Genomic DNA, 24493 nt, shown 5'->3' with positions numbered 1-24493 from the left:
TAAATGCCTTTTAAAGCAGGTTTAGTCCTTCATCTGAATTTGCTCCGTACCCGTGGCCTGGGGCGATGCAGACGGCATGTTATCACAGCGCTCCAAAGAGAGTCTGGCCTGAAAATGAACTGGGATCATCTGAAGCACTTGCAAAAAGCGTCTGCCCAGAATGATTCATGGTGGGCTGGGGAGCGCTCGTCTCGGCAAAGCTTGTGCACGCCGAGGCCCCCATCAGCAGCGCTGCTTGGGGCTGCGGCGAGAGGTGAAGCAAGCAGATGAAGCCACAAGCTGCGGCTCTCTTCCCAAAACTGCCATAATATGGAGTGGTAACGTGTCCCAAGATCGAGCTTGAGGAGGCTCCTTCTCCACTGCCCACAACAAGCCAGGATCCCCCCAGTCTCCGTCCAAGGAAATCTGAATACCCAACACTAATAACTCGCTTGCTCACCAGCCAGTTCCTATAACTATGTCAGCGTAGCTGGAGTTCAAACAATCTCTTTAATTGTTGTCCAGATGGTGTCCCTGTAATTCTAATTTGTTGGCAGCCAAGCTCATTTTATTTATACTCTCTTTTTCTAAGGATTCTTCCCTCAGAAATGATGCTGATGCCTGTTCCTGCACTTTGGGGGCAGTGAGTCTGGGTGAAGCATCCCCCCTTGGCAGCAAGGCTCCTGGCGGCACGGGCAGAGAGGGTGTGGGACAAGGAGAGAGAGGTCCACCGCGACCACAGAGCCTCTGCAACCCCTTCCCAAGGGTGCACCCAGAAGAGGTTTGTCCCACTGTGTAAGCAACCGGCTAAACTGGCTAAGAACTGGCTTCTCGTGTAGGGCCCAGGCTGTAAAGCATCGGAGGCTAAAAATACTTGCTTTTCTGGAGTACCTCAATCCGCAGCTTTCTACTACCTTCCTGCTGAGGATCTCCAGGACCCGAGGAAACCCAGAGCTGCCCTTCAGGCCTAGTGTGCCCCAAGGCAATGCAGCAGCTAAACCCTGCGCAACAGGAGCCCTCATCTCCAGTCAAACCCAGAGGAGCCAGAGCTCCCTGTGCACAACCACTTTGGGTGACTGAGTATCGCTGTTGCCTTTTTGTGGTGGGAACTGCTGCTAATTTTTGGTACAGAAGCTTTCCTGGAGGCCAAGTGTGAGAGGTCTGTGATGCTGGGACTGAACTGCAGGCATGGGCTGGACGGATGGACATCTGTCCATCTATGGCACGCAGGACTCTGCTGCCACTCTGGTGCAAAGTGGGGGGAAACTTTCCGAAAGGAGCCCAGGAGAGTTCAACACTTTCAAACGCGGTGTGGCAGGGAAGGGGGCCTCATGTCTGCTGGCCGCTCCAGCCACAACGCTGAAATCTACAGACTGCTTACTAGCTCCTCGAGAATAGGGCAGATCACAGGGATTTATGGGTATAAATCATTCCCTTTGTGCGATTTGAATGCATGCTCCTTGAACTTCATCAGTGGTAAGTTGGCATGTTGGCTTGGACAGGTAGCCACAATTTCTCCATCAGCAGCTCTGCTCCTCCACTGCACACTCACCATCTGGAGCAAATATGCATCTTCCAGTAAAATAATACTATGCAGAATGTTAATACTGCACCAGTTTTTATGATTTTTAAATGGAAGCTGTTTCATACCTGAAACTAGTAAGTCCTAAGGAAACCCACATTGTAATCAAAATATATAATTGGAAAACTACCTAGAGGAGCTCAGCAGAAGTCAGAGATACCTCCAGTTCTGTCCACAGAAGAACCTGTGTAGTGATGCTGCAATTTTATATTCAGAGACACGAAACACTATTAAAGTCCAATATAAAGCATAAATTATTCCATTTCCAGCCCTGATCACTCACAATGGTGACACTATGGATAAACCTCTCTTTTACAAGAACTCCGCAAAAGAGGAAATGAGCTTTTTACAATTTCATCCACTTAATTAACGGGCTGCTCCCAGAGCTTGCGCTGAAACATGTCTTTGGAGAAATTGCCGTGGCAGCGCCCTGGCCACGAGCACCCTTCAGCACATCCCGGCTGGGTCGTATGCCCGTGCAGACCCTCTCTTGCTATGTCTCGCTATTCCAGGGGAAGACCTTGCAACTCCAGCCTCGCCAGCAGGATGCTCTCCTTCCCTTTTATTTCTCTCTCTCCACTTTCCCAAATGTTTTTCTTTTTTTTTTCCCCCCCATGGACAAAGAGCCTAGCGAGGCAGACTCAGCCAAAGGCAGCCTTATTGCTGCTACATGAGTCAGTCAAGTGACTAACACATCTCCCCTTTGGGTTTCCCTCCTTGAGCACGCTGCTTCTCCAAAACGTCGTTTGATCTCGCCTGGGACACCAAAGATCATCAGTCTCATTCACCGATGCCGCGCAGCTAGTTTGCTGCTGGGGCTGGAGGGAACCCGACTCCCCTTCACCCTCCGCGCCCATCAGCCAGATTAACATCTCCTCTAGCAAACAGGCATCTTCAGGCAGAATCGACACCTGGCGAGAGACACGGGGTGTCCCGCAGCAGCCCCTACTCCCCAGCAAGCAAAAGGCCGTTTATCGAGTCCTTCTGACAACAGGAGAGTGACTTGGGATCCAAATCAGCCACGATCCTCATGCTTCATGGGGACTTCTGCTAAATAACAACCCCCAAACGAGATTTCAAGGTCACAGGGCTCTGCAGCATCAGGGCCCCTTGCCTTCTGGGACTTAAAGCATCCAAGAAACATCACATTTGACATCACATACTCCACAAGAGGGTAAATACTCCCAATTTTGGCCTTTTTTTCAGTCAGGGCTAGAACAGGAATGCTTCTGTGTGCCTCTGAGATGTGTGACTCTTTTGCCTGTTCCTCCCACCCTGTACAGACCACGGGTGCTCTCAGCTCCCCGGACCAAGCGCCCTGCCGTATCCCTGGGACTCTGACTCTCTGGAAGCGGCCGCAGCCCCAACACATCCTCAGCCACTTTTCATGGTCTGGATTATTGGCATGAGGGAGTCAGCTGCTGTTAATTCAAAATCCATATGGGCATCATTTAACTGTGCCCTTTAATCATTTTGAGAGCTGTTTTCCAGTATAGTCTAAAGCCGCTCACCGTTGACTTTCATGCAGGAGCCGAGGAAAACAGTGACCCAGGGAAGACACCTTCTGCAGGTAACAGAAGGAGGTTGCTGGAAAGAAGTAGAAACTGGGCGAAGCACGTCCCATAGTGCAGCATATAAACTACAATGACAGGAAAGTCTCCTAGCGAAGGAAGTCCCCAGACACTTGCTTTGAAGATGACTGCACCCAAAGCTCCTGCAGCCAGAAGCTGTGCCCCCATTTCACGCAGTCGCCCTGCTGACATCTCCAGTTCAGGCAGCCAAAAGCATGCACTGGGAGTTTCTCTCAGTTTGTCACCTTTAAGGACACCATCAGATCGGCCAGGCTGATGGTTACAACTAGGAAAAAAATCTTCTAGTCTAGTCAAAGCCCTCTAGGTACCACAGGCCCTGCATGGGCTGGGGGCTACGTGGTCTCAGTCACCAGATGCCAACAATTATTCTGCTGCCGCACAGCAACGTTTGCTCCTGCATGGGCAGGACACTGCTGATTTCAAAGGAATCTGGGTCATGTAAGGATTTATCATGACGTCTTTCTGGACAAATAACTGACGCTGTGGTTCACATTTGGGTTTTCTCTGCAAGGCACTCTGACTATCATGCATTTCACAGATGCTTTCTGCAAAGCCTACTTATAATGCATGTGCCTCCCTTCAGGTGATATTTGTCAGATTCCTACTATGGAAATGTTTTTACCTCCTGACAATACCCTTTAGATAGAGCCTATGGAGGTGGATGACTCAAGCTTGACATGATGATTTCCATCCACCATTTTTTATTAAAAATATTCCTAGCAGTCTGCAATGTGAAGACAGAAGCTGGCTTTAAAAGGAACATGAAAACGATAAGAGTGTGTACAAACAGTGCCATGATTCTGTATCAACTAACGATAGCCAGAAAATCTATACGTAAAGCAGTTCGTCCCAGACTCAATTTATACTTTCATGCCTAGAAATTGCGGAGCATATGGCAATAATATTCATCTGCGGCCCCATCGTACTTCGCGGGACCTGAGAGACAGGTTATGGATGGCCTGCCACTTTCAACTCCGTCATTTACTTTGTATTACAAAGTTAAATATCGCCTAATATAGCTTTCTGCGAGTTAATTCCCTTTGTGACGGTGACAGCTTCTAAAAACCCTCACGCTACTACAGAACCACAAATAGCAAACAACACTACTAGGAATAGACAAGCGATCAACAGAGTGACCTGCTATCTCTCCAGCCTCTTTTCCTCACTGCCAACGTAGTATTTAAAGCAGAATGGAAAAAAACAGAGCGGAGTTAAAGTCGACAGATGGCTGGTGCAAGTCTGAAAAGTTTTCATAGGAGAAAAATAACTAGTCGCAAAAGAGGCATAGCAGCACCCTAGAGGTGCCGCTCTGGACTGTGCACATTCATCCAAAAACCCAGGCATCTTTTCCCCTTACGTTACTTGAAGCCGTAAATCTTTTTCATTTCCTGATCTCCATATTCCCCTGCGTACATCGCCGGCGGGCTCCAAACAAACATTTTTAGTCAGTATTCATTGCAACGGCTTGCAACAAGAGTCACGTTTTGTTCCACCCAGGCTGCACTTCGCATTCACGCCGCGGGATCTGAGAGCCTACACTTGTAGAAAGCCTTTACAGAGCGAATGGCGTTGAGACACACAATGCTAGACGTGAAAAACCTGCTGGAAAAAACTGACAGATCAGGCATTTGCTGGAGCCTTGAGTGTACCAGAGCGTCACAGAAAATTCCCACTGACTTCCACAGAAAGAGCTTCAATCCCTTAGTGATTTAATATCACTATCAAATGAGACTGGGATTCGTCAATATGCTGGAACTCTCTTGGGATCAAAATCTCACTGAAAAAGATACCAAGCGGAATTTGGCATCTCTTTCCCTGTCTATATGATTAAATGCAAATATGTTATTGGCATAGAGCTATCACAGCTTAATATATCCATGAAGTTCCCATATACTGACATTAACATCTCAGGGAAGAACAGTTTGTTACACACCCCGAGCTAATTCACGTTTGAGGCAGGAAGGGTATTTCTGAATTGGGTTTGGACAGTGAACACTGGTACCTTAACCTGTCACCCACACACTCGGGCACTTCTTCAATACTATTAACAAAGCACAGTAAGGTAGTGACTGCTGACTTAATATTACATATGATTTCCAATGGCTAGACTGTGCTTTGGTAGCGAGCACATAGAAATTCATCTTCAGTTTCTTATGCTGCTCCAGCTCAAGAGGAAATGAATTAATCCAGTACCATTTCTGTATTTACAGGTGGGAAGAAATGGCCTGAGGTTGAGATCTTCTCTGCTAGGCTAAGAACTGGGGTATGTCTTCATGGCAAAGATATAAAGCTCTTGAAAATACGTGTTTGTAAAGCAAAAGGCTGTCAAAATGTATAACTAAATTCCAACCAGAAGCCTGTGTCTAACAGCCAGAAAATAAATGGATGATTAGTTAAAGAGCTCTAACTATTCTGTTGAAGAATGAGGGGGATATTCTTTGTGAACAGAGATGAATGAAATCTGTTGCTCTCCAGTTCAATAGCACAGTCATAATAGGGCACAGACCATATTAAATGGATGCAGCATTTACATTAGCAGCGACTCGGCTGCTGCCTTCTTAAAAGGCTGCTCCTATATACCTATTCATCTCATTTGCCGTTAATTAACGGAGGCGATCCACAGCCGCTGAGGTTCTGGTCTCCTCTTTAGGGAAGGCAGGTTTGTGCATGGGGCTGTGCCTCGCTGCCACCAGCACCCGCTACTCCCACGGATGAAGCCGCCAGCTCCCGGCGGGCGGGAGGGCGATGCTGAGAAGGATCCAGCTCGCAGAGCTGGCGGTGGCGCTGGGGTGGCCCATGGCCCCCATCCCTCCCTGCTGGGTTTGTGGGAGGGTCGGCATTGCATTAAAATAGCTTGTGGTCAGGCATGCATCCCAGCCTTCCTTCCCACGTCCGGCCACCAGCCCTTCTCCATGCAAGTATCAGGGGAACAAACCAAGCAAGAGTTTCACAGTGGGATCACCTTGACAGTGGGGTCACAGCCCTGCTGACACCCTGGCCCAGGTCTATCAGCTCTTGAGAGTTTTCTGCAAGCCTCAAAGGCAGTTGCAGCAGACGGGCTCTAATTACGGTAGGCATAGCAGAGAAAGTCTTCCTGTCTGCATTTGAAATAAAGTGCAAGACCTCATCCTACATCCTCCTACCTGGGCTCAGCCAAACTCTGCCACCCTGAATAGGGAGAGTATCTAAACTTAACCTTGCAATGTAATTTTTCATCTTAAGGATGCACAGAAGCTGAGCCAGTTCACGTATGCTCACCAGCTCAAACTTTTGAGCAAAACTCTGGTAACCCACGAAAACTACCCAGAATATGGCTCCGAAATCCTTGTATTCCTGGGATCTTAGCTAAAAGCACTTTTGCATGTTGCATATCTCACCTGTAGCATGTACAGCCCATTCTCATTGGAAAGAAGAGAAGCAATAACAAATGCTCAGGAAAAATCCTGCTCCTACTTATTATAAGTTAATATAAAGCTTGCAAAAGCAAATCCCAAGGTTCAGAGTTGAAAAGGCTTGAAAACTGAGGTCTCCTTTACCAAACAGCAGGTAAAATGGGGGGGGGGGGGAGGGCAGAAATGTCAGCCTTTTTCTCTTCTGTTTTGCCAAAATGCTTCCAGCCAGTCCTGGAAGGACTGTTTCTACCTAGTGCCATTTTCTCATTCATTTACTCAATAAGTTCGCTGTCAAGACTGCTGATAATGATCATGGTTTACAAAATGTCCACTGGGGAAGCAAATCAAGAGCTTCAACTTGTTCCACAGTGTTCAAAGACCAATATTGTCGACAATATTAACTTTTGCTTAGAAATGACCCTGGTGAGCTACAAATTGCCTAGAACAGAGACCTCCCCACAGTAAACCAGGCTGGGAGTCCACCTGGCCTAATAGCCCGTCTCCAGGACAGAAGGAACTAGTGGCAACCAGCTTCTGGAGAGGAAATCACAGGAGATCCTACAGGGAGGAGATGTGCATAACCTAGCCTTTACCAGTTTGAGGCCAGCCTGCACTCCAAATCACCGACCTGGAAAAGAGAATCCGGAAGCTCTTCCCAGCCTAAGCCACAAGCCACCTCCACATATCTCATTACAGAGAGAAACTTCACTTTTTAAAGGCCACAAAGCCAATGAGCAGACTTGCCTAGGAAAACAGATTCAGCTCTGCAGGTTACAGAGAGAAGCAGAAGACATCTTTATTGAACATACAACTTCTTCTCTTGAAACTTTTGCCTGTAAAAAGCAGCCTTCTTCTTTCAAAAGTTGCCTTATTTCCAGGCAGAAGGACAAAATCTGAGGCTAAAATCAGCCTCCAGGTCTGAACATAACTTTGGTCTGGGGCCTTCCCTTTGTTCCCGATCTGCTGAGACATCTCACTTCTGACGCACCTTTTACTCCTTGCTTCACAGGGCAACTACCTTTCAGGTCACCGCATGACAACGCTACCGATAAGACGAATATGAGCCTTTCCCTGTTCCCAGCCCCCCTCTGGAAAACTATGACGACATTGCTCACCATCCAGTTCCTCCACAGAGATATTCGCTAGCTGTTCGCTGTCACTGCCAGCGGAGAGCGATCGGTTCAGGTAGTTGCCTTTGTACAACAAGCCAGCTGTTACATGGTGGAATGGCATCTTCTCCCTGGGCACAAGGGAAAAGGGAAAAGAAAGGCTTATTTTAATTATTTGTCTTTGCTTTCTTTCCATAGCGCAACAGCTTGCCTTGAAAGAGTGGCTGGACAACAGCCTTCTGCATCCTAGAACAGGGAACACGTGCTGAAGTCAAGTGCATGACTGGTAGATCACAGTTTTTACTTAGTGTCTGAAACAGGAGCTAAACAAAAAAAAGCAGTGGCTTCTTCTTTACGCAGGACAAGACTTAGCAGAGACAGAAAAAAGGTGTCCTAGGAGAATATTCTCTAGCATTCATATTACAACTTTCAGCTTAGAGATTTGCTATTGGATAATAATTACATAGTTCACGGGAGTCTACATTTACATGCAATTAAAAAGTCACAGGCGCCAGAAGCATGATTGTCAAAGCTGTGCAAGGGTCTGGACACTCGGCTCTCAGACCCCAATCCCGAGCATCTAAACCCCTTAGATAGTTCAAACGCCCCTGCCCGGAGCATCAGTGTTCAAGGAGATGCACATCACACCAGTGCTTCAGGTTCGGACTCTAGTGGCCCTTGCTGAAAGAAGAAAATTCACATCCAAGCATGGCCCAACAAAGAACATTTTCATCTCATAACTATGACAGCTAAGGAAAAATACTGCTCAATGGGAGACTGTAACAGAAAAGTGTTTGCAAACCTAGCAGGTATAAACACCGCAGTCTAGTGAAGGGCAGCCATCTGCACAGACAAAAGTGGAAATTACTGTCAGCCTCACTTACACATTGATTTAGGATACACAAGAAAGAAGCAAGTTTGCCAAAGTCAATTGAAATATTAAGAGGAAGATTTGTCATACCCTTGGCTGGTTTCAATCAGTGCAGCCCCATCATAGGCCTATTGCATTTTATACTGTAAATTCTCAGCAGATATAGATCAGCAGAGTCAACAGAGCTACACCGACATCAGCTGAGGATCTGGCTCAGAGTTTCCACAGAAACTGGAAAGCGTCCAGGACACACTGGGCAATACAGTTTGGAATCGATCATTAATATAAATTTATCTGGCAAATTTGGCAGATCTAATTTATACCAATGGGAGATAAAGCGCCTTTAGAAACAAACTCCAAGGACATTCTCAATACAGCCATGCCGGGATATCAGCTTGCTTTGCCATAAAGAGATAAGTGCCACCTACTGAGTCATCCTCCAGTCAACACTCGGCAACAATGACAAGGATGATCAGGCTTTTACACGGCCATATGTTCTTACCACAGACAATAAAAGAAGTGTATATACATGTATTAATTCTGTAACAAATGATTTTTCACCTCATTGAGTTAGAAAAACTTTAATAGACTTGCACAAAGAGCAAAGTAACCTCGAGACACAGGGAAGAGCAGAAGAAAAGCCATGAGGTTTCTTTTGCATTACTCAGCACGTACCCAGAATTTCTTTTGCAGTAATTATGTAAATAAATCCTAATCTTAATTTTAAGTATTTTTATTTGGGAGCCAGTTTCTTCAGCAGCACATTAGAAACCGTAAACAAGGTTTTCTTTTTCATTAAGCATATCTGTAATTTCCCAGCACTTACCAATTAATGTATTTCATTCTGATATACTGCTCTGCACTACCAAGACAGGAATTTTACCTACCCATAGAAAGGCACATAGCAGATGCCAACTTTGGTGCTACTCTGGATCCTGACAAGCTGGAAAGAAGAGACACTTCCAGCAGTTTGAATGATCCCCATTAGCTTCCCATCCCACAATAAAGTATTTAGACAGAAATTGAGCCATGCTTTTTTTCCATAATCACATGTGCAATGCAAAAGCCATTACACTGATCTTCAAAATCCTATCAAATTAGGAAGAGGTTTAAAACACACTCCTACAAACTCTCATGTGAACTTGCCCTGCAGACTCAGTGTGCTGAGGAGCACACGGGCTGGGGGACAGAGCAGGACGCAGCAGCAGTGCCAGTACCTGCCTGCGCCAGCCCCCCGGGGCTAAGGGCACGCAGCCCCTTGCAGTCAGTAGCTGATTTCATCCAGCTTCTGCGCGCAGTTGTAGTAACAGCAAGTCATGCATTTCTGCATGCAAAGGTACATTAAAGTCTTCCTGAAATCCTCTCTCTGAGCCTTTGCTTCTATGACCACTCAAAACCCATGACAATGCACATCCCCTGAGGCTTCAAGTGCTTAAAATCAGCTCCCACCTGGGATCCAATAATGCGTTTTAATACAGGGGAGGGGGAAAAATCCCCATCTATATTGGAGCAAGAAATCCTGGATTTAATTCCACTGCCTGGATATGTTGTTTTAAAAATATTCCAGTATTTTTCAATGAAAACCCTGTAGAGCTTTGGAAATTTAGGATCTCTCAGCCTGTTTACAGCTTTAACAAGAGATGTTGGGAACCAAACCAGCATCAGCTCCCAAGCCAGACGTCCACACCAGGATGCACAGCCGCTCTTCAGAAGCATTCAGCGTCTCAACAGCTCAAGCCTCCTGCAGAAGGAGTCTGTGCTATCAAAATGGAGCCGGCACTCGTGGGAGAAAATGGCAAAAAGTGGCATTGCTTGTGGGAAAGCTAATAAAGAAAAGCACCAGATTTTGAAACACAAAGAGCTTAATGGAAATGTGTCGGTGCCTGTCGTCTGTCTGGGAACCAGAAGTATGTCCTAGCGCACCCAGTTCGGTCCACACTCGTTTTGCCATACCCCGAGGACTTAACCAAAATGTCCACATTAGAAATACAGCAACCTTCAGCTCGGCTATGGCTGTTCCTTCCAATGCCAACTTAGACCCTCAGTAAACTCAGACAATGGGGAAACTGATTGCTCTGGGATGATCCTCTTTCCCCACTCCCTGAGAAGACCAGGTCCCGTCTTAGAAGACCTAGGTAGGTCCCCAAGCTGACTGGGGTTGAAGTCAGGCTGCTGCTTATAGACTGCAGACTGATTTTTACTTCTTCTGCATGGCCTGAGGGCCAGGGGCAGGTGCTGACGGGGACCTGCCCGCAATGGGCAGCACTCCCGCACCGGAGGCTCCCAGGAGAGTCGGGGGCAATGGCTTCACCCCACTTCAAGGCACTGAGTTCGTGGCAAGGTGCACCCACCTCTCTCTGGGCAGGAACAGAGATGACGCCCTGGCTTTTGCCCCGTTAAAAAGAGTCGTACAATAAGCCCCGGAGCTAATCAGCATGGTTTGCTCTCCATCTCCGAGCAGTCAAAACAGACATATTTTTCACTGAGCAAGTTGCAGACTGAAGGAGGTTTTCAAAGGAACAGTGGGATTTTGAAGTAACAAAATCTCCTTGAATAATATGAAAACATTGACATTTAACCAGAAAACCTCAAACAACCCGTAAATGTGCCTATGGAAATGTTACCATGGTACCTTGCCAAGGTTTCAGTCACTGAGCCAAGCTCACCAGCAGGTTACAGCCCCCATAACGCCCGGCGACAGCACCACCAGCCTCTCTTTTTAATTTGAGCACAACTACATTTATGAAATTATAAGATGTTTGTAAGTGATTTGCCATCAAAAAAAGGGCAGTTATCTGATGCTCACATGCCTAGGGTCTCTATAGTTTGCCGCCTTCTTGAGGGCTTGTGATGTGTTTTTTTTAGAAAGGTTTCCAGATGTGATTGAAAATCCACATGACTATCAAACTGGAAGGTTTGGTTTAAGTATCAATGAATGAGATGGAATCAGGATCAATTTGTATTGATCCTGGAACTCCCTCAGTAGCTACCAATTTGGAAAATATTTCTTGCTAACCTCTTTACATGAGGCACAAAACGGTGCCCAAGAGCCGTTCCCCGTTTCATAGCCTCAGGCACGTAAGATCACTTGCGCTGCCTGTGTGTTAGGCCTGGCCTTTATCATGCATCTGCCTTCTCTGTTAGCTGTAATCTCCAGGTGGATCCCAGCTGCTGCTCAGCGGTTGCACTATGCCTACCCTAACAGGGCCCTACACTGCACACCAACCGTCCGGTCAGCCACGGTCCCTCGGTCCTCACATGGACCAGGTGGAAAGGACGCTAGCAGAGAGAGATGGGAACGTGGTAGAACTGAGATCTCCCACAAAACTGGCTGAAGTTGAGCACAGGGTTCAGGCTGAGAGCATGGAAAAACACACACGCACAAAGACAGAAAAGCACGCACATGCAGTACAAGAGCGCAAGCTTCCATTTCTCAGGAAACTGGGCTAAAAAAAAAATACAGGAAACAATATAGAAAATCCATGAAGTGACCAAATGTTAGGAAAAGCAGAACTGTAGCTTTAAAGTCCCCTAGCACTGATTTAAAACCCTTTAAAAAATCATCAAATGAAGTAATGGTGTTTAAGATGTCTTCTACCTGGACTGAGCGACATGAGGATATCTAAGGCAAATAAGAGAAGAGACATAGGAAAAATTTCCTTGCTTTCCCCAGAGCTGAAAGATTGCCATTATTTTCTTGGGCAGGCTGTGCAATAACTTGCACTTTCTAACTGGATCCAAAGGGAAGAGCAGAGCAGACAGACTCTTCTGTATCAACTGGGAAATTCTTAACTATTTGATCCTCTGTGCTCTGCTGGGCAAGACACATCAGTCAGGGGAGACAACCATCCTTCCAGAGTCTTCATTTCTATTCTGGTACATTTTCTTTTCATTGCTGCCCATGAAAGAGTCACTTCCCTCTCTTCCAAGGAGACAGTAACAATTCAGGGTCGCTGTGAGCCCATGCTCTCTGGCAGAGGAGCAATTGAGCTAGACTAAATCCACGTGTCTCTATGCGTAGCCAATATATTTAAGGGAAGGAAAGTTGAGCGTTTTGCTGCAGGCACGTGGTTTTGGCAAAATCCTTCTGCTAGGAAGAGCACTAAGTGACTTTGTCCCTTATCACCTGCTTTGCTAACAAGAGGTTTAGAGATTTTTTTTCATTTTGTGCAAAGACTTGGCACCTCAAATTCAATATGAGACCAAGCTACCAAAGGGAAATTTGAAGAGCCCAAAGAGTCTCATTTTGGCATTGGGGAGAGAAGTACACTGAGAGCTCTGTAATGAGGTGTGAGGATCTAAGCTCCTGCAAGAAAATGCAGAAGTCTCCTTTAATCAGTCTCAACTCAGGTGCATAAAGAGACACAGGAAGGGCAGTGCACTCAGGCAGATGGCTTTTTCTGTAGCTACAAAATCAATATAAGTGGGCCTTGGAAGGGCGCCTTGGGATCAAGAAAAATAAGGTCTGGTACACAGGAAGCCTTAAAAGGAAAGCCCTAAAATAGATCCTCCCAGAGAGAAAAATCTATGAGGAAGTTTGTGTTTTCTGGTTATTGATACCAATAAAGCCAAATACCCCGAAAGACATGGAGAGGCACATTTGGGCTATATATAAACAGATCTATCGCAGGAGGAGTAAGACAAGAACTTCACCTGCTCCCGGTCCTCCACTGTAGCCTACACAGAACAATAAACACACCTGATCATTTTTGGAAGCCAAATTTCCTCAAACTGTAACGCAAAGTCATTGGGCTGTGAGTGCAAATGAGCCCCGATGCTGCCTCTGAAAGGGCTTTTCTTTTACTTACGGAAAACAGGAGTACTCCCACTTCTGGGAGCAGGGCTGCTTATCAGAAGCTAGACCCAGCATGAACGCACCTTGCTAAGCGATACTTCCAAACACTGAATCCACTCCAGATCATTTCATACCTTTTATAAAGACAAGAGACCTTTGTCCACAGTGCACACACACAAGATTCATTCTGCATCTGGTGGTACAGGTGAACACTAAAACTGGTCCCTCACTGACCAGTTTAGGCCTTCACCCTCCATACCCACATGTGTGCCCCCATGTTTACTCACGCAGTACATGGCATTCATTCCGTACATGATTATTTACTGGCATAAACCTAAGGAAGTATTCCCCTATTTGAGATAACGACCAAGAAAATGGAAACCGTCCCTTTGCATATAGATATTGGGCTGGGATATTAGCAATATAGTTCCCAGGGGATGAGCAGTGGGTGAAAGGACTTTACAAACACTGGACCATTTTCAGCATTTACAGATGTAACTGGGAAAGAACCTACTTCTCTGAAATGTAGAAAACAAGATCTGAGTGACAAGCCTAACAGGCATAGCGCCACAGAGGCACTTCACAAGCTAGGAACTTCTCGGCTCGAGGACTACTACAAAGTGATAGGAGGCTTCAAACGGTTTTGTGCTGTTTTTCCTCCCCCACACCCTCTCTAGAAAACTTGACAACTAAAAACAAGAGGAAGGTCACTTTAAAAGAAATCACCTTACTAAACAACTGAAACTTCAAGGCCCACTTTGAATTCTGCACGGCAGAAAGGAAGATATGAGGATGCCAGGTCAAGTATAAAATATTCTCATTCCTTTCTGAATACTGAACGTGAGAACACAGTAGGACAGTTTTAAGTCATAGTTGTTATCTGTTATTTTTTAAGTACGGCCTACACCAATCCTCAGCTTAAACTGCTGGGAGAAGAGGGCTGCAATGACTTGATAGCTCCACATCTCCAGGGCAAGCACATCACTAGGCAAGGATATGTAGACACCTTCCCTTTCCCAACCAGACATGCACCTGACTTAAATCTACATAATTAAAGAACCACGATAATCAACTCTCCAGCATTTCATCCTTTCGCACAAGCTCCTGTTAGTCCCCAGACTCTTTTGCAGCCAGCAAGACTTGTTTTTTTGCTTCCTTCTCCTGCTTTCTTCCACTGAACCACTTTCTGTTACTTCTGCTGCCCCCAGCCTCTGGTTGCAGAGGTAGAACTGAGCCAGGTTAGTCAAAAATTTCCATCGTCATATGAACCACAGCTGTCTGAAAATGCAGAGCTGATATTAAAAGGCAAAACAAAACCCAGCAACACAACAGCAACCTCTGAACCTTGCTCTCTTCCCTCCTCTAAAAATTCATCTGAAAACTGGAAAAGAAGTCAGCTTGGAAACGGAACTTTTATCTCTCATGGGGGCTGTAGTTTGCATGCACCAACTGCCCGTTCCCTTCTACAGTTTCAGCTCCTTTACAAGATTACAAGACCTAGAGTGTGCACCAGCCAGGGACTGCCAAAAAAAAGACCGTTCGAGGACATGATATGAGTTTATGAGAGAAAAAAATGCAGGCTACTAAAAAGCCCTGGAATCTAAAGGCGAAGGGCTTCCATGGTGGGAAGCTGAGGCTATAAAAATGCAAATTGGAAATTAAGCAAGAGTTTTTAATGGCGAAGGTGATTAACCGTTGGAACAAACTACCAGAACGAGTGATATATTGCTGTCTGTGAGGCAAGACCAGATGCCTTGCTGGAAGATATGCTTTAGCCAAGCACAAGTTATTGAGCTCGGAATTGGAGTTAACTGGATGAAATCTAATGGCTTGTGATATATTGTTTTCCAGATTAGATGATCTGACACTCCTCTTGGGCCTTAAAAATCAGGAGTCTGTGAAGACATCCCATGGGACTGAGTAGCATAAATGCCTAGATGAGAACATATGTAGCTGAACAGAGCTGACGGGCTGTATTCTCCATTTACCTGCAAGCTCCCTCCGCGCTAGCCCAGGCTCCTTCCACCTTAGCTCTGTTTAGTTTTTCCCTCCTAAAATTATCCAGCTAATACTGTCAATAGTAGCAAAGATCACCCTGTCTTTACACCGAGCAATTACTGAGCTTTCTCCTGCTGGCATGCAGCGGTCATCTTTACAGCCCCTCCTCCAGGCAATCAGCTTCCCCATCGCTGCTCCAGCACTTGGGATACGGAGATACGAGCAAAGTCAACACTAAGCACATTCGACTGAGCAAATCGGGGCACATCGCAGGTCAATGGCGCAACAGAACGTTTGTACTATCACCTCATTTGTTCAAACCATTACAGCAAACACAATAACAATCCTTCCTGCTTAAATACAAAAATATCAGATTTCTCTCTTTCTGGAATACTTAGCTCATTTTTTCCAGAGTGGGAGAACACTGACACAACAAGATAATACAGAACTAATTGATGACATAGGATAATAAGATTCTTGCTGGCAGTAAGAAGAATATATTGCAGAGCTTTTAGATGAAGAGAATATGAAAACAGTAAGGAAATGTCACTTGTGCATCTTACATCCTCTGTAACGCACTTCTACATGTTCCTCTGGTCTGTTCAATGTTTTTTCTTCCGCTAACAGCTGCTGAGTGTTTGCTTATCAAGAGTGTCTTGAGGACAGCTTTCTGAGCATGTTTCTGGTCATTTACTCATGTCCAGTTGTCTTCATTTCAAATACATAAATCAGACATGAAGACATTATTAGAAGCAATTGCTGGCACCCCCAGCACACTGAGCAAGCATCCTATTTAAGAAAACAATATACAATGGATTATTCATAACAGACTGAATGCGTCACAGATGAGTAATTATAAACATGAAATATATCAATAATGACAATTTTTACAGCAGATTTAACAAAGTAACACACTACAAATAGCCTGTTGGTTGGTTATGCATTATTAATGAAATGCCAAAACATTTAGGTTTTATAATAGGACAATTAATTACTCCCAATAAATGTGACTTGTGCCAGACCTCTTCTTTAAAGGAAGCTTTTGGACATCTGGTGAGGGTTCATTTTTAAAATCAATAGCTGCTAATTCCTACAGAAAGTTCCCTAGGAGCTGTGAGGACTGGAGCCATCAACATATAAATGAGACAGAAGGCAACTGAAGCGGTGAGGATAACCCTAACATTGGAATAATTTTAGTATAACTTGAGATGGATCATAGTATAAGATTCAAACCAAGACAGGCACAAAGCATTTCCCTACTCCAAACATTCAGGGCTGTTAGCTTCCTTGGTAAAGCATCTTCCGTACAGATACTATGGCCTGATTTTAAAACAGGAACCAGACTGAAATGCCTCATAATCCCAGTTTGGCTGCTGGGATAAGATCAGCTAACCCAAATGAATACCCACCCTCAAAAGAAGTCTCCAGAATCACCAGACTGGTTATTATTATTATTATTTTGGGGCCAGCAGTAGGATTTGATGACAAATGGTTCAGACACTGTTGCACTGGTGGCACCACGTTACGCAGAAAACTGGAAACTTCAGTTGTATTTGGAAGTATAGGACTTCTAGCACTACGGAAGAAGGCTACCATGGCATCTGCTTAACAGAGCATTGTCCATTCAAAGCACCTACATAACACCAACCACTATGGTATTTAGCTGCTTCTGGGAAGAGCATATGGGTTGATCCTGGCATTACAATGATCTCTACACATGCTTCGCAACTGGCAGGAATGGACCTCCCCAAAGAGAAAGCCCTGAAGCTCTAGTGCCGTAAAGCGCTTAATCACTCCCTGAAGTCAGCAAGATACAGCATGTGCTGGAGTGCCTTGTTGTCCAAGAGGTTAATTCACAAGTAACCAGATCCTATCGGAGAGAGCTGCACAGTCTTAAGAAAGTCTGCGCTTCTTTCTTTTTGGGCTACTGGTCTTTGGAAGATTATAGCAAAGCTGTTCCAAGAAATCAAAATGATCATTTCCTGCTGGAGCACAGTATTTAGCTCTCGGGGTGGCACAAATTACAGCGTTCTTATTTTTATTTCTGTATTTATTTGAAGGAAATGTACAACAGAAATCTGATGCTGGTGGTATTTTAAACCCATGAGCACTCTGTAAACAAGCTAGATCCAGAGAGATTTGCATGTTTCTCCTTGAAACATAAGGAGAACCACCGAGACTGAATAATTGAAAACAGTTACATAGACTTCATTTTCTTGTTTTTTCCTGAGTTTTGCTCTTGTGCTGTCTGCTCACAATCTTAATACCTGGCAGGGACAATCAACTATTTGGAATCTCATTTACATAATAGATGGGCCACCAGCTCCCCATGGGGAATCACTGCCCTGGAGGAGGCCACCAGTATGCAGAAAAACAGCATAGAGAGGGCATTCTTCTTAAACTGCAGTTTTTAAGGGGTCAAAACAGAATATCTAAGATCAAAGATGAATATATATATATATATATATATCAAAGAACACATACCACCGTGACATTTTTTTGTAGCATCTTTTATCTAGACAGGTCCTCAAACTCTTTGAAAAGCTTGCCAATTAGTTGTCCAAATATAGCGTCCAGGTCTTCAAATGGATGCCCCCAGGGGCAGAGGTCCCCCATGGGCTGCAGCCATTATTGAAGGCAATGGCAAAACTCCAGTTAACTTCACTGGGAGAGGTTGCAAGCATCAGCAGTGCTCATTCAAGTCAACGGGTGATTTACTTAGCTGTTTGCCTAAGGCTTTGCAGGACTGGGTAACCCTTCAAAACGATCAGCGTATCTATGCAAACACCTATGCAAACAGAGCAGAACGAACAAAACCTCATTAAAGAGGATCAGGCTAAGTGCAGGTGCGGCTCACTGCAGCTCATTAACTTCAGCGAGGCTCTGCCCTACTGACCTCCTTGCAGAATCAGGCCCTCGGCGGGAAGCGACTACAAACGCAAAGAGAATTTAGGTTAGGAAGGAAATAAGCCAAACTGGAGTTTGGACAGGACATCGGTGGCATCCTTTCGCTCAGCCAGGGGTTCTGATGGACGTCCACCTCGAACAAACTTGGGCTCGCTCACTTTCTTGTTTAATCCGCCAGCATCAGAAAAGAAGATCCCGTGAAAGGTGTTTGCACACCCATGCTCTCTCTGCACACACGTGCCCACCACGCTGTCACCTGCTTCATCCCACGGGAGTGGCCTCTTCTGATTTCCACAGGTGAGTGACTGCAAGCAAGCCCAGTATTTGTTTATGCTCGATTTAAAAGGCAAAAGAGCCAGATTTTGACTGCTACTGCATCTGCAAATAACTAAAACTACTCTGCAGAACGATTGCCCACAGATACCACGGAAAGAACCACAAGTGAAAAATATGCACCATGATGAAAATACAGGAGGGAAAGGTAAAGGGATGGCTCACAGAGCCCCAGAGCAGCACCTACACCACGCTCTCTGCAGTGCCGCTGGGCACCGGTTAACTGCTGATGGCTCAGAGAGCAGCACCGGCAGCCACCGCTCCCCGGAGTCACCCTGCGTGACATTCGCACTCCCGGGAGAGGACGCACCAAAGCCGTCGGGATCGCAAAACACAGCGGTATGGCCACAGGCAGCGAATGGCATGAGTCTGAAACCTCCATGCAGCTTAAACAGCTCAATAATTTTGTATGAAAAAGGGAGGTATGCTGCTTGAAAGGTTCAGCCATGAGCAGACTTAATGACAGCATGCAGTGCAGACGTTTAAGGTTTTCTTTTATCATGCTGTAAAAACGTATATACAATTATGCCCACTAAGCCTACATAAGCAGATATTAAGTTCAAGGAATGAAAGGGCAGTTTTAGAACCACCCACAGAATTGCTGTACATTTTACATGTCATACCCATGGACTTCAGGTTCAACAGACTAAATCCACACTGTGATTTTAATTACCATTGTTTAATGTCTTTATTCTGAGAAATATTTTCACATTTTAGTGCTTTTATCAAAGTAGACTGCATTTAATTAAAAGCAGCACTGTAAAACAGTTTGTTTCTATTGCCCTCTTTTCATGATAGCCCAAGAACTATTGCATAATACCCAGTATTTACTTTAGTTTCTTGCTTACACTTTTAACACTAACCACATTCACAGGTTAAAAATACAAGTAAGAACTACCTAGTTTTGCAAAGCTTCTCTATAGATATCAGTTCCTTCAGTTAACAGCAGAGCTAACTAATATCTCTTAACTGTGTACTGTATAAACCTGAGTAAAACTGACTTGGTATTGTTTACAGGACCCATAAAAAAATCATTTTCGTTTACCTTAACAACCCACCTGACTAAAATGAATGTTCTCAAACACATTCTACATTCGCAGCGTATTCTGAAAAGACTCTGCCTGTTTCATTTTACATCTCCTAATACATTGCCTGCCATATTTCATGCTGAATCAATAAAGTTATATGTGCAGAAATCGACTCAAATGATGTTTACTGGTATTTCTAATACAAATAGCTTTTCAATGGGCATTTTGTTCAGTTTACAATAACTCTGGAAGATAGAGCATGCATAGTACTATTATATCACTACTGGTCAAGCAATGATTTTGCTTAGAAATTAGCTCATTTAAGGAAAAAGAAAAGGAGAGGACTTGCATTGCGCTGTAACTTACAGAGGACTGTTTTCTGGAGGCTGTATTAGATGCATGGGACCAGCCATTTAAATGCATCGAGACTGGGCTGGAATTTGTTCTGTCGAAGGAAAGCCCGGACAAGTGGCCACAGAAATGTTGTTTATATATCCATCTACAGCTATATATACCTATATGCCATGATATGGTAGGAATAAGCTGCATCAGCATAATCCTGAAGCACATTATGATTGGACAAAAACTGCATGATAATGAAGTCAGAGAGAGTATGTGAGTATAGAGAGAGGAGGTGCAACCCTGCTGCCAGTATAGCTAAGGTATGACAGGAGAGGAATCAACGTCTGTTTAAATTAGGTTTTGTACAAACTCTTTCTCTTTAGGCGGGTCTTCTTCTTTTTGCAAGACAAGTTTTGTCCAGGGATCCGATAACACGGAACTGTTTCGAGAGTGCTTTTGTTCACTGATGAAATCCATCAGTTTGAAGGATCATGCCCCGGCCTGATCCTGCATCATTGAAAAGTTAAGAGAACGTGTTGTGAGAACCAGACAAGGTGTACCTGCTACCAAAGAGTACACGGCAATAAAGCCAGCTCCTGCAAGCCAGAGCCCTCTGGAAGGCTTATCCCCGCAGTCCTTACACTACCCGAAAGTTTCACACAGTGCAGGGTTTGGCCCGGATCCACCATCCTCCTTATTCATGCACAATGCATTTGGGATCCTGCCTGCAGATATGCAAACTGTCTCACTGGAGCAAGGAGAGATTATTTATCTATAGGTACAGTGAACACACTGAGGAAACAGTTAAGGATCTATTAAGACTCAGAAAATTGAAAAGATAAAGCCCCTCCTATCAAACACAAGGGAAAATCGTTCCCCGAAATAAACAGTCACACCGTCACACACATGCCAGATGGGGAAAAGACACTCACAACCCCCCTTTCCCTCTCCCTCTCCCCAAAAGCAGTCAGCTCGAATATTCTTTGGAAAAAATGGCATTGGGAATTCTTACCTGCTAAAATTTATATTCCAGGCTACCAGAACATCTACAATACCAGGCTTTCATTGGGCATTGTGCAAGGCTGGAACAGCAGATTGTTTCAGGTCATGGAAGTTTACAGACATAAGCAAAAAAACAAACAAACAAAAAAAAAACCCAAACCGAAAAAACAACATGACCCATATGATATCCCTGCAATGATAGTCTCATTACAAAAAGACGAGATGAAGGAGGGGTTTCTACTTGCTCTAAAGCATCATATGGAGCTTAATCACAAGCAGTTACGTATATGGTTCTTTTGGCCTTCAATCAAGTGTGTCATTTTGATGGCAGCTGCCTACGTGATGTAAGCAACCTGGGTGAGCCAGTCCGCTGCCAATCACAGCCTCGTGCATCTATTTTACTGCTGAACAACAGGGAAATTCTATTATTTCCCATGAAATTCAGAGATCCTACTGCAGCCCAGCACACACAGTGAGTGAAATGGGATCATACACCTTTTCTTTAGCAGAGTTACAGATAAACACAGACCAACCAGACCTCAGCGAGCCCTTCCCACCACCGATCTTATTCCACTATCATTTCCTCATTGAGCCCGTCTACATCATGATGAGTTTCAGCACACTCAAAAGCCACTGAGAGCAGAGACAAGCTTGCAAGGTGCCCAGCGAATTAGTGCGACACAGTGCGGTGTGTACTAAGGAGGATGCAGCTGCTATATGGAAAACAGTAAAACTTGGTGGGTGGAAAAGGTCTGAGCTGCTTGTGAGTAACAGGAGAAACATCACACTCAGGACACCAGGAAACCAAGGGAGCTTGGCCTTCCTTAATGCACTCCTTTTGCTCTTCAAGTGGGTAAATCAGGAGGCAATCACTGCAAATCATATATTAAATCTGGTGATTGAAATTATATCTGAAATAAAATGAAGCAAGGCTGAATACATTAAACCTATTACTATGCATCTGTGTGACAGGCAGGACTCTCTTTGGGAATCTTCTTGTTGCTGACAATGACATCAGTAGGAGTTTGGGGCCAAATTCTTCCATCAGGTACATTTGTTGATTTTGACAGATTTACTAGGACCTGCCTATTCAAACAGATGGCAGATGCGCCCTCTGCCATGGGATCTTCTTTCTTATCTAACTCCACAAGAGCAGGACACTGCATAGATACCGAGCATTTATTACATCACCCACATTATTAACGAGGAGAGGGCCCAGAAATAAATTAAAAAAAAGGACTCTCTGGACAGCAAAAGTGGCGTTATGCCGCTCCATGGCAACTTGCATGCCCCGCTCCTCATGCATGCATGTGTGCACACGGCAAAAAAAAGAAAAAAGAAAAAAAGAAAAAAGCAGAAGCACAACATCCAAAGCACATGCAGGGTGCGTGGTACCAAGTACTCCTGCAAGTGAGTGGAGGGAGAGAAGGAGGGAGCCGGGCGGGGGGTGGATGGACGGACGGACCGACGGGCGAGCACAGGCGAGTGCCCCCCGCACCTCGGCTGCGCAGGCAGCTGCAGCGAGCGCCGGCTCCCCGCCGCCACACACAGCCCCGCACGCCTCCCCCGGCCCCGGCCCCGGCCCCGGCGGCGCCGCTGCCCCCGCTGCCGCCTCGGAGGCGTCGCCGCGGGGCGGCCGGAGCGAGGGGCCGGCGCGGCCCCGCAGCCGCGGGCAGGGCGCCGCTCCCGAGCCCGAGCCCGAGCCCCGGCCCCGCCGGGCGCCCCGCAGCCGCAGCCGCGCCGCCGCCCCGTCTAAGCCACCCCGGCGGGGCCGGGCGAGCCGCCGCCGGCTTCGCTGCCCTCCTCCCGCTGCGGCCAACAGGTCGGCTCCCCGCGGAGCCGCCTCCCTGCAGCCCTCCCCGGGGGTGGCCGGGCTCCCCCCGCGGCGGGGAGGGGGACGCGGCGGCGCCGGCTCCCTCCTCGACTCACCTCTCCACCAGCCGGCTCCGCCGCCACAGGTTTGCTCGGCTCCTCTCCCCCCTCCAGATCGCTCCTGGCCGAGTTATTCAAAGGCGGCGGAAGGGGGGGGGGGGTGAGGCGGGGGGGTGGGGGGGAGGCAGGGAGAGAGGGATCTGGGCGGCGAGGATGGCGGAGATCTCCGACCGGGGGAAAGGAGGCAAAAAATAAAAAATAAATAAATACTGATACTACTAGTGATAAAAGGAGCGAGGCGCAGCGCGGAGCGGGCGGGGCGGCGCGGCGCGGTGCCCCGCGGCGCCGGCAGTGCGCTGCGCCCTTAGCGCCCCATGGCCCCGCGGAGCCCCGAGCGGCAGCGCCGAGCCCCGCCGCGCCGCGCCGCGCCGCGCCGAGCCCCGGCAGCCCCCGGCGAGGGCGGCGGCGCAGCGCCCGCCCGCCCGCCCGGGGAACACCCTCCGCCGCGGCCCACCTTGCGGCAGGCCCCCGCTAACCCCTTCCTCGCCGGCGCCGCGCGGGGCTCCCGGCGGGGGGAGACGGGCCGCGCGGAGCGGGAGGCGGGCGGCGAGAAGGGGGGGTGGGGGGGGAAGGCGGCCGGGGAATGGGAGAGGAGGCGAGCGCCCGGGCGTCCCGGGAGAGGGGAGGAGGATGGGATGCTGCGAGCGGAGGCAGGTGACACAGGGACTCTCCCCACCGAGGAGCTCTCTTCCCCGTTTCGCGGGTGGGCGCCCGAGCTGGCGGCGAGAGGGGTCCCACGCCTCCGTGTCCGCAGCCCCCCGAGGCTGCGCTGCGGGGCCGCACGGCTCCCAGGGAGGCGCAGGACATCGGTCGGGGAACGGAGACGCCAACCTCCTGCTTCTCAGTCCTCGGCTAGCTCCCGTCACCCATCTTTCCTCTCTCCTGAAGCCATCTCCACACACTGCTAGGGAAGAACACAGAAGCCAAATGGTCTGCGCTGGCTTCATGCTTAGTGACCACAAAGGAATTGCTAATTTGGGGCTGAACCCCCTGTAAAGTTCAGTCCTCAAAAGCTCTAGAGGTCTGGTTTTGGTGTCAGAGATCGGGTTGGGAGGGGGAGGGAGGGTGACCTGCCTGTTCTTGTCTTATGAAAAAGCAATAGAAAAGAAGAAATTGTGACTCAACGTGTCCCCAGTGCTCCTATGCTCACAGGGTGTGCGCTTCCATGACCCCAGAGTGCAGGTTCACCTGTGCTGCCTGACCCTCTGTTAGATGCTGATGAGGGCAGAAGAGTGGAGCAGATAACTACAAATCACTGATCCCAGCAGCCCTAGGGGGTCCTGACATCTCCAGAGTGGTAGAACAAGTGCTCAAAGGAGCACACCTCTCCTGGCTTGCTAAACATTGCCTTAGGCTTCTCAGCTGAACTAAAACGAACACTGCAGGTCAGCCGTGTTAGGGGAGAAACCCTTCCTCACAGTGGTCATCTCAGCTGCTGGAGCTCAGCAGAGCTTGTCTGTCTTTCCTTTTCCCTTTCTGGATGTGTCAGAGGCACGTGCTCTTTGGATCTGTGCCCAGTTTTGTCAAATCCACTGAAAAAAACAGTATCTGAAGAAAGCCAGGCCAGAGGACTTCCAGCGAGGTGAAATTCAGCTAAAGACAATTTGGGCTAAATAGGTGGAGAAATGTTC

General features: G+C 46.9%; 1 protein-coding gene across 1 annotated transcript in view; it reads right to left on the bottom strand.

Annotated features, from left to right (window-relative positions):
• The window catches only part of CALN1 (calneuron 1), a 139997-nt gene extending 117104 nt beyond the window's left edge, over positions 1 to 22893 (bottom strand). The window contains exons 1-2 of the mRNA XM_067309604.1: positions 22860 to 22893; positions 7661 to 7785 (exon numbers count right to left, since the gene is read on the bottom strand). Coding sequence (XP_067165705.1) covers positions 7661 to 7778 — 118 coding nt within the window. The 5' untranslated portion in view covers positions 7779 to 7785; positions 22860 to 22893. The remainder of the gene's footprint in view (positions 1 to 7660; positions 7786 to 22859) is intronic.
• Between the last annotated feature and the right edge of the window lie 1600 nt (positions 22894 to 24493).

Source organism: Apteryx mantelli, chromosome 22 (genome assembly GCF_036417845.1).
Source record: "Apteryx mantelli isolate bAptMan1 chromosome 22, bAptMan1.hap1, whole genome shotgun sequence".
Taxonomy (NCBI): Eukaryota; Metazoa; Chordata; class Aves; order Apterygiformes; family Apterygidae; genus Apteryx; species Apteryx mantelli.
The sequence above is the reverse complement of the archived record's forward strand: the minus strand, read 5'-3'. Positions and strand labels throughout refer to the sequence as shown.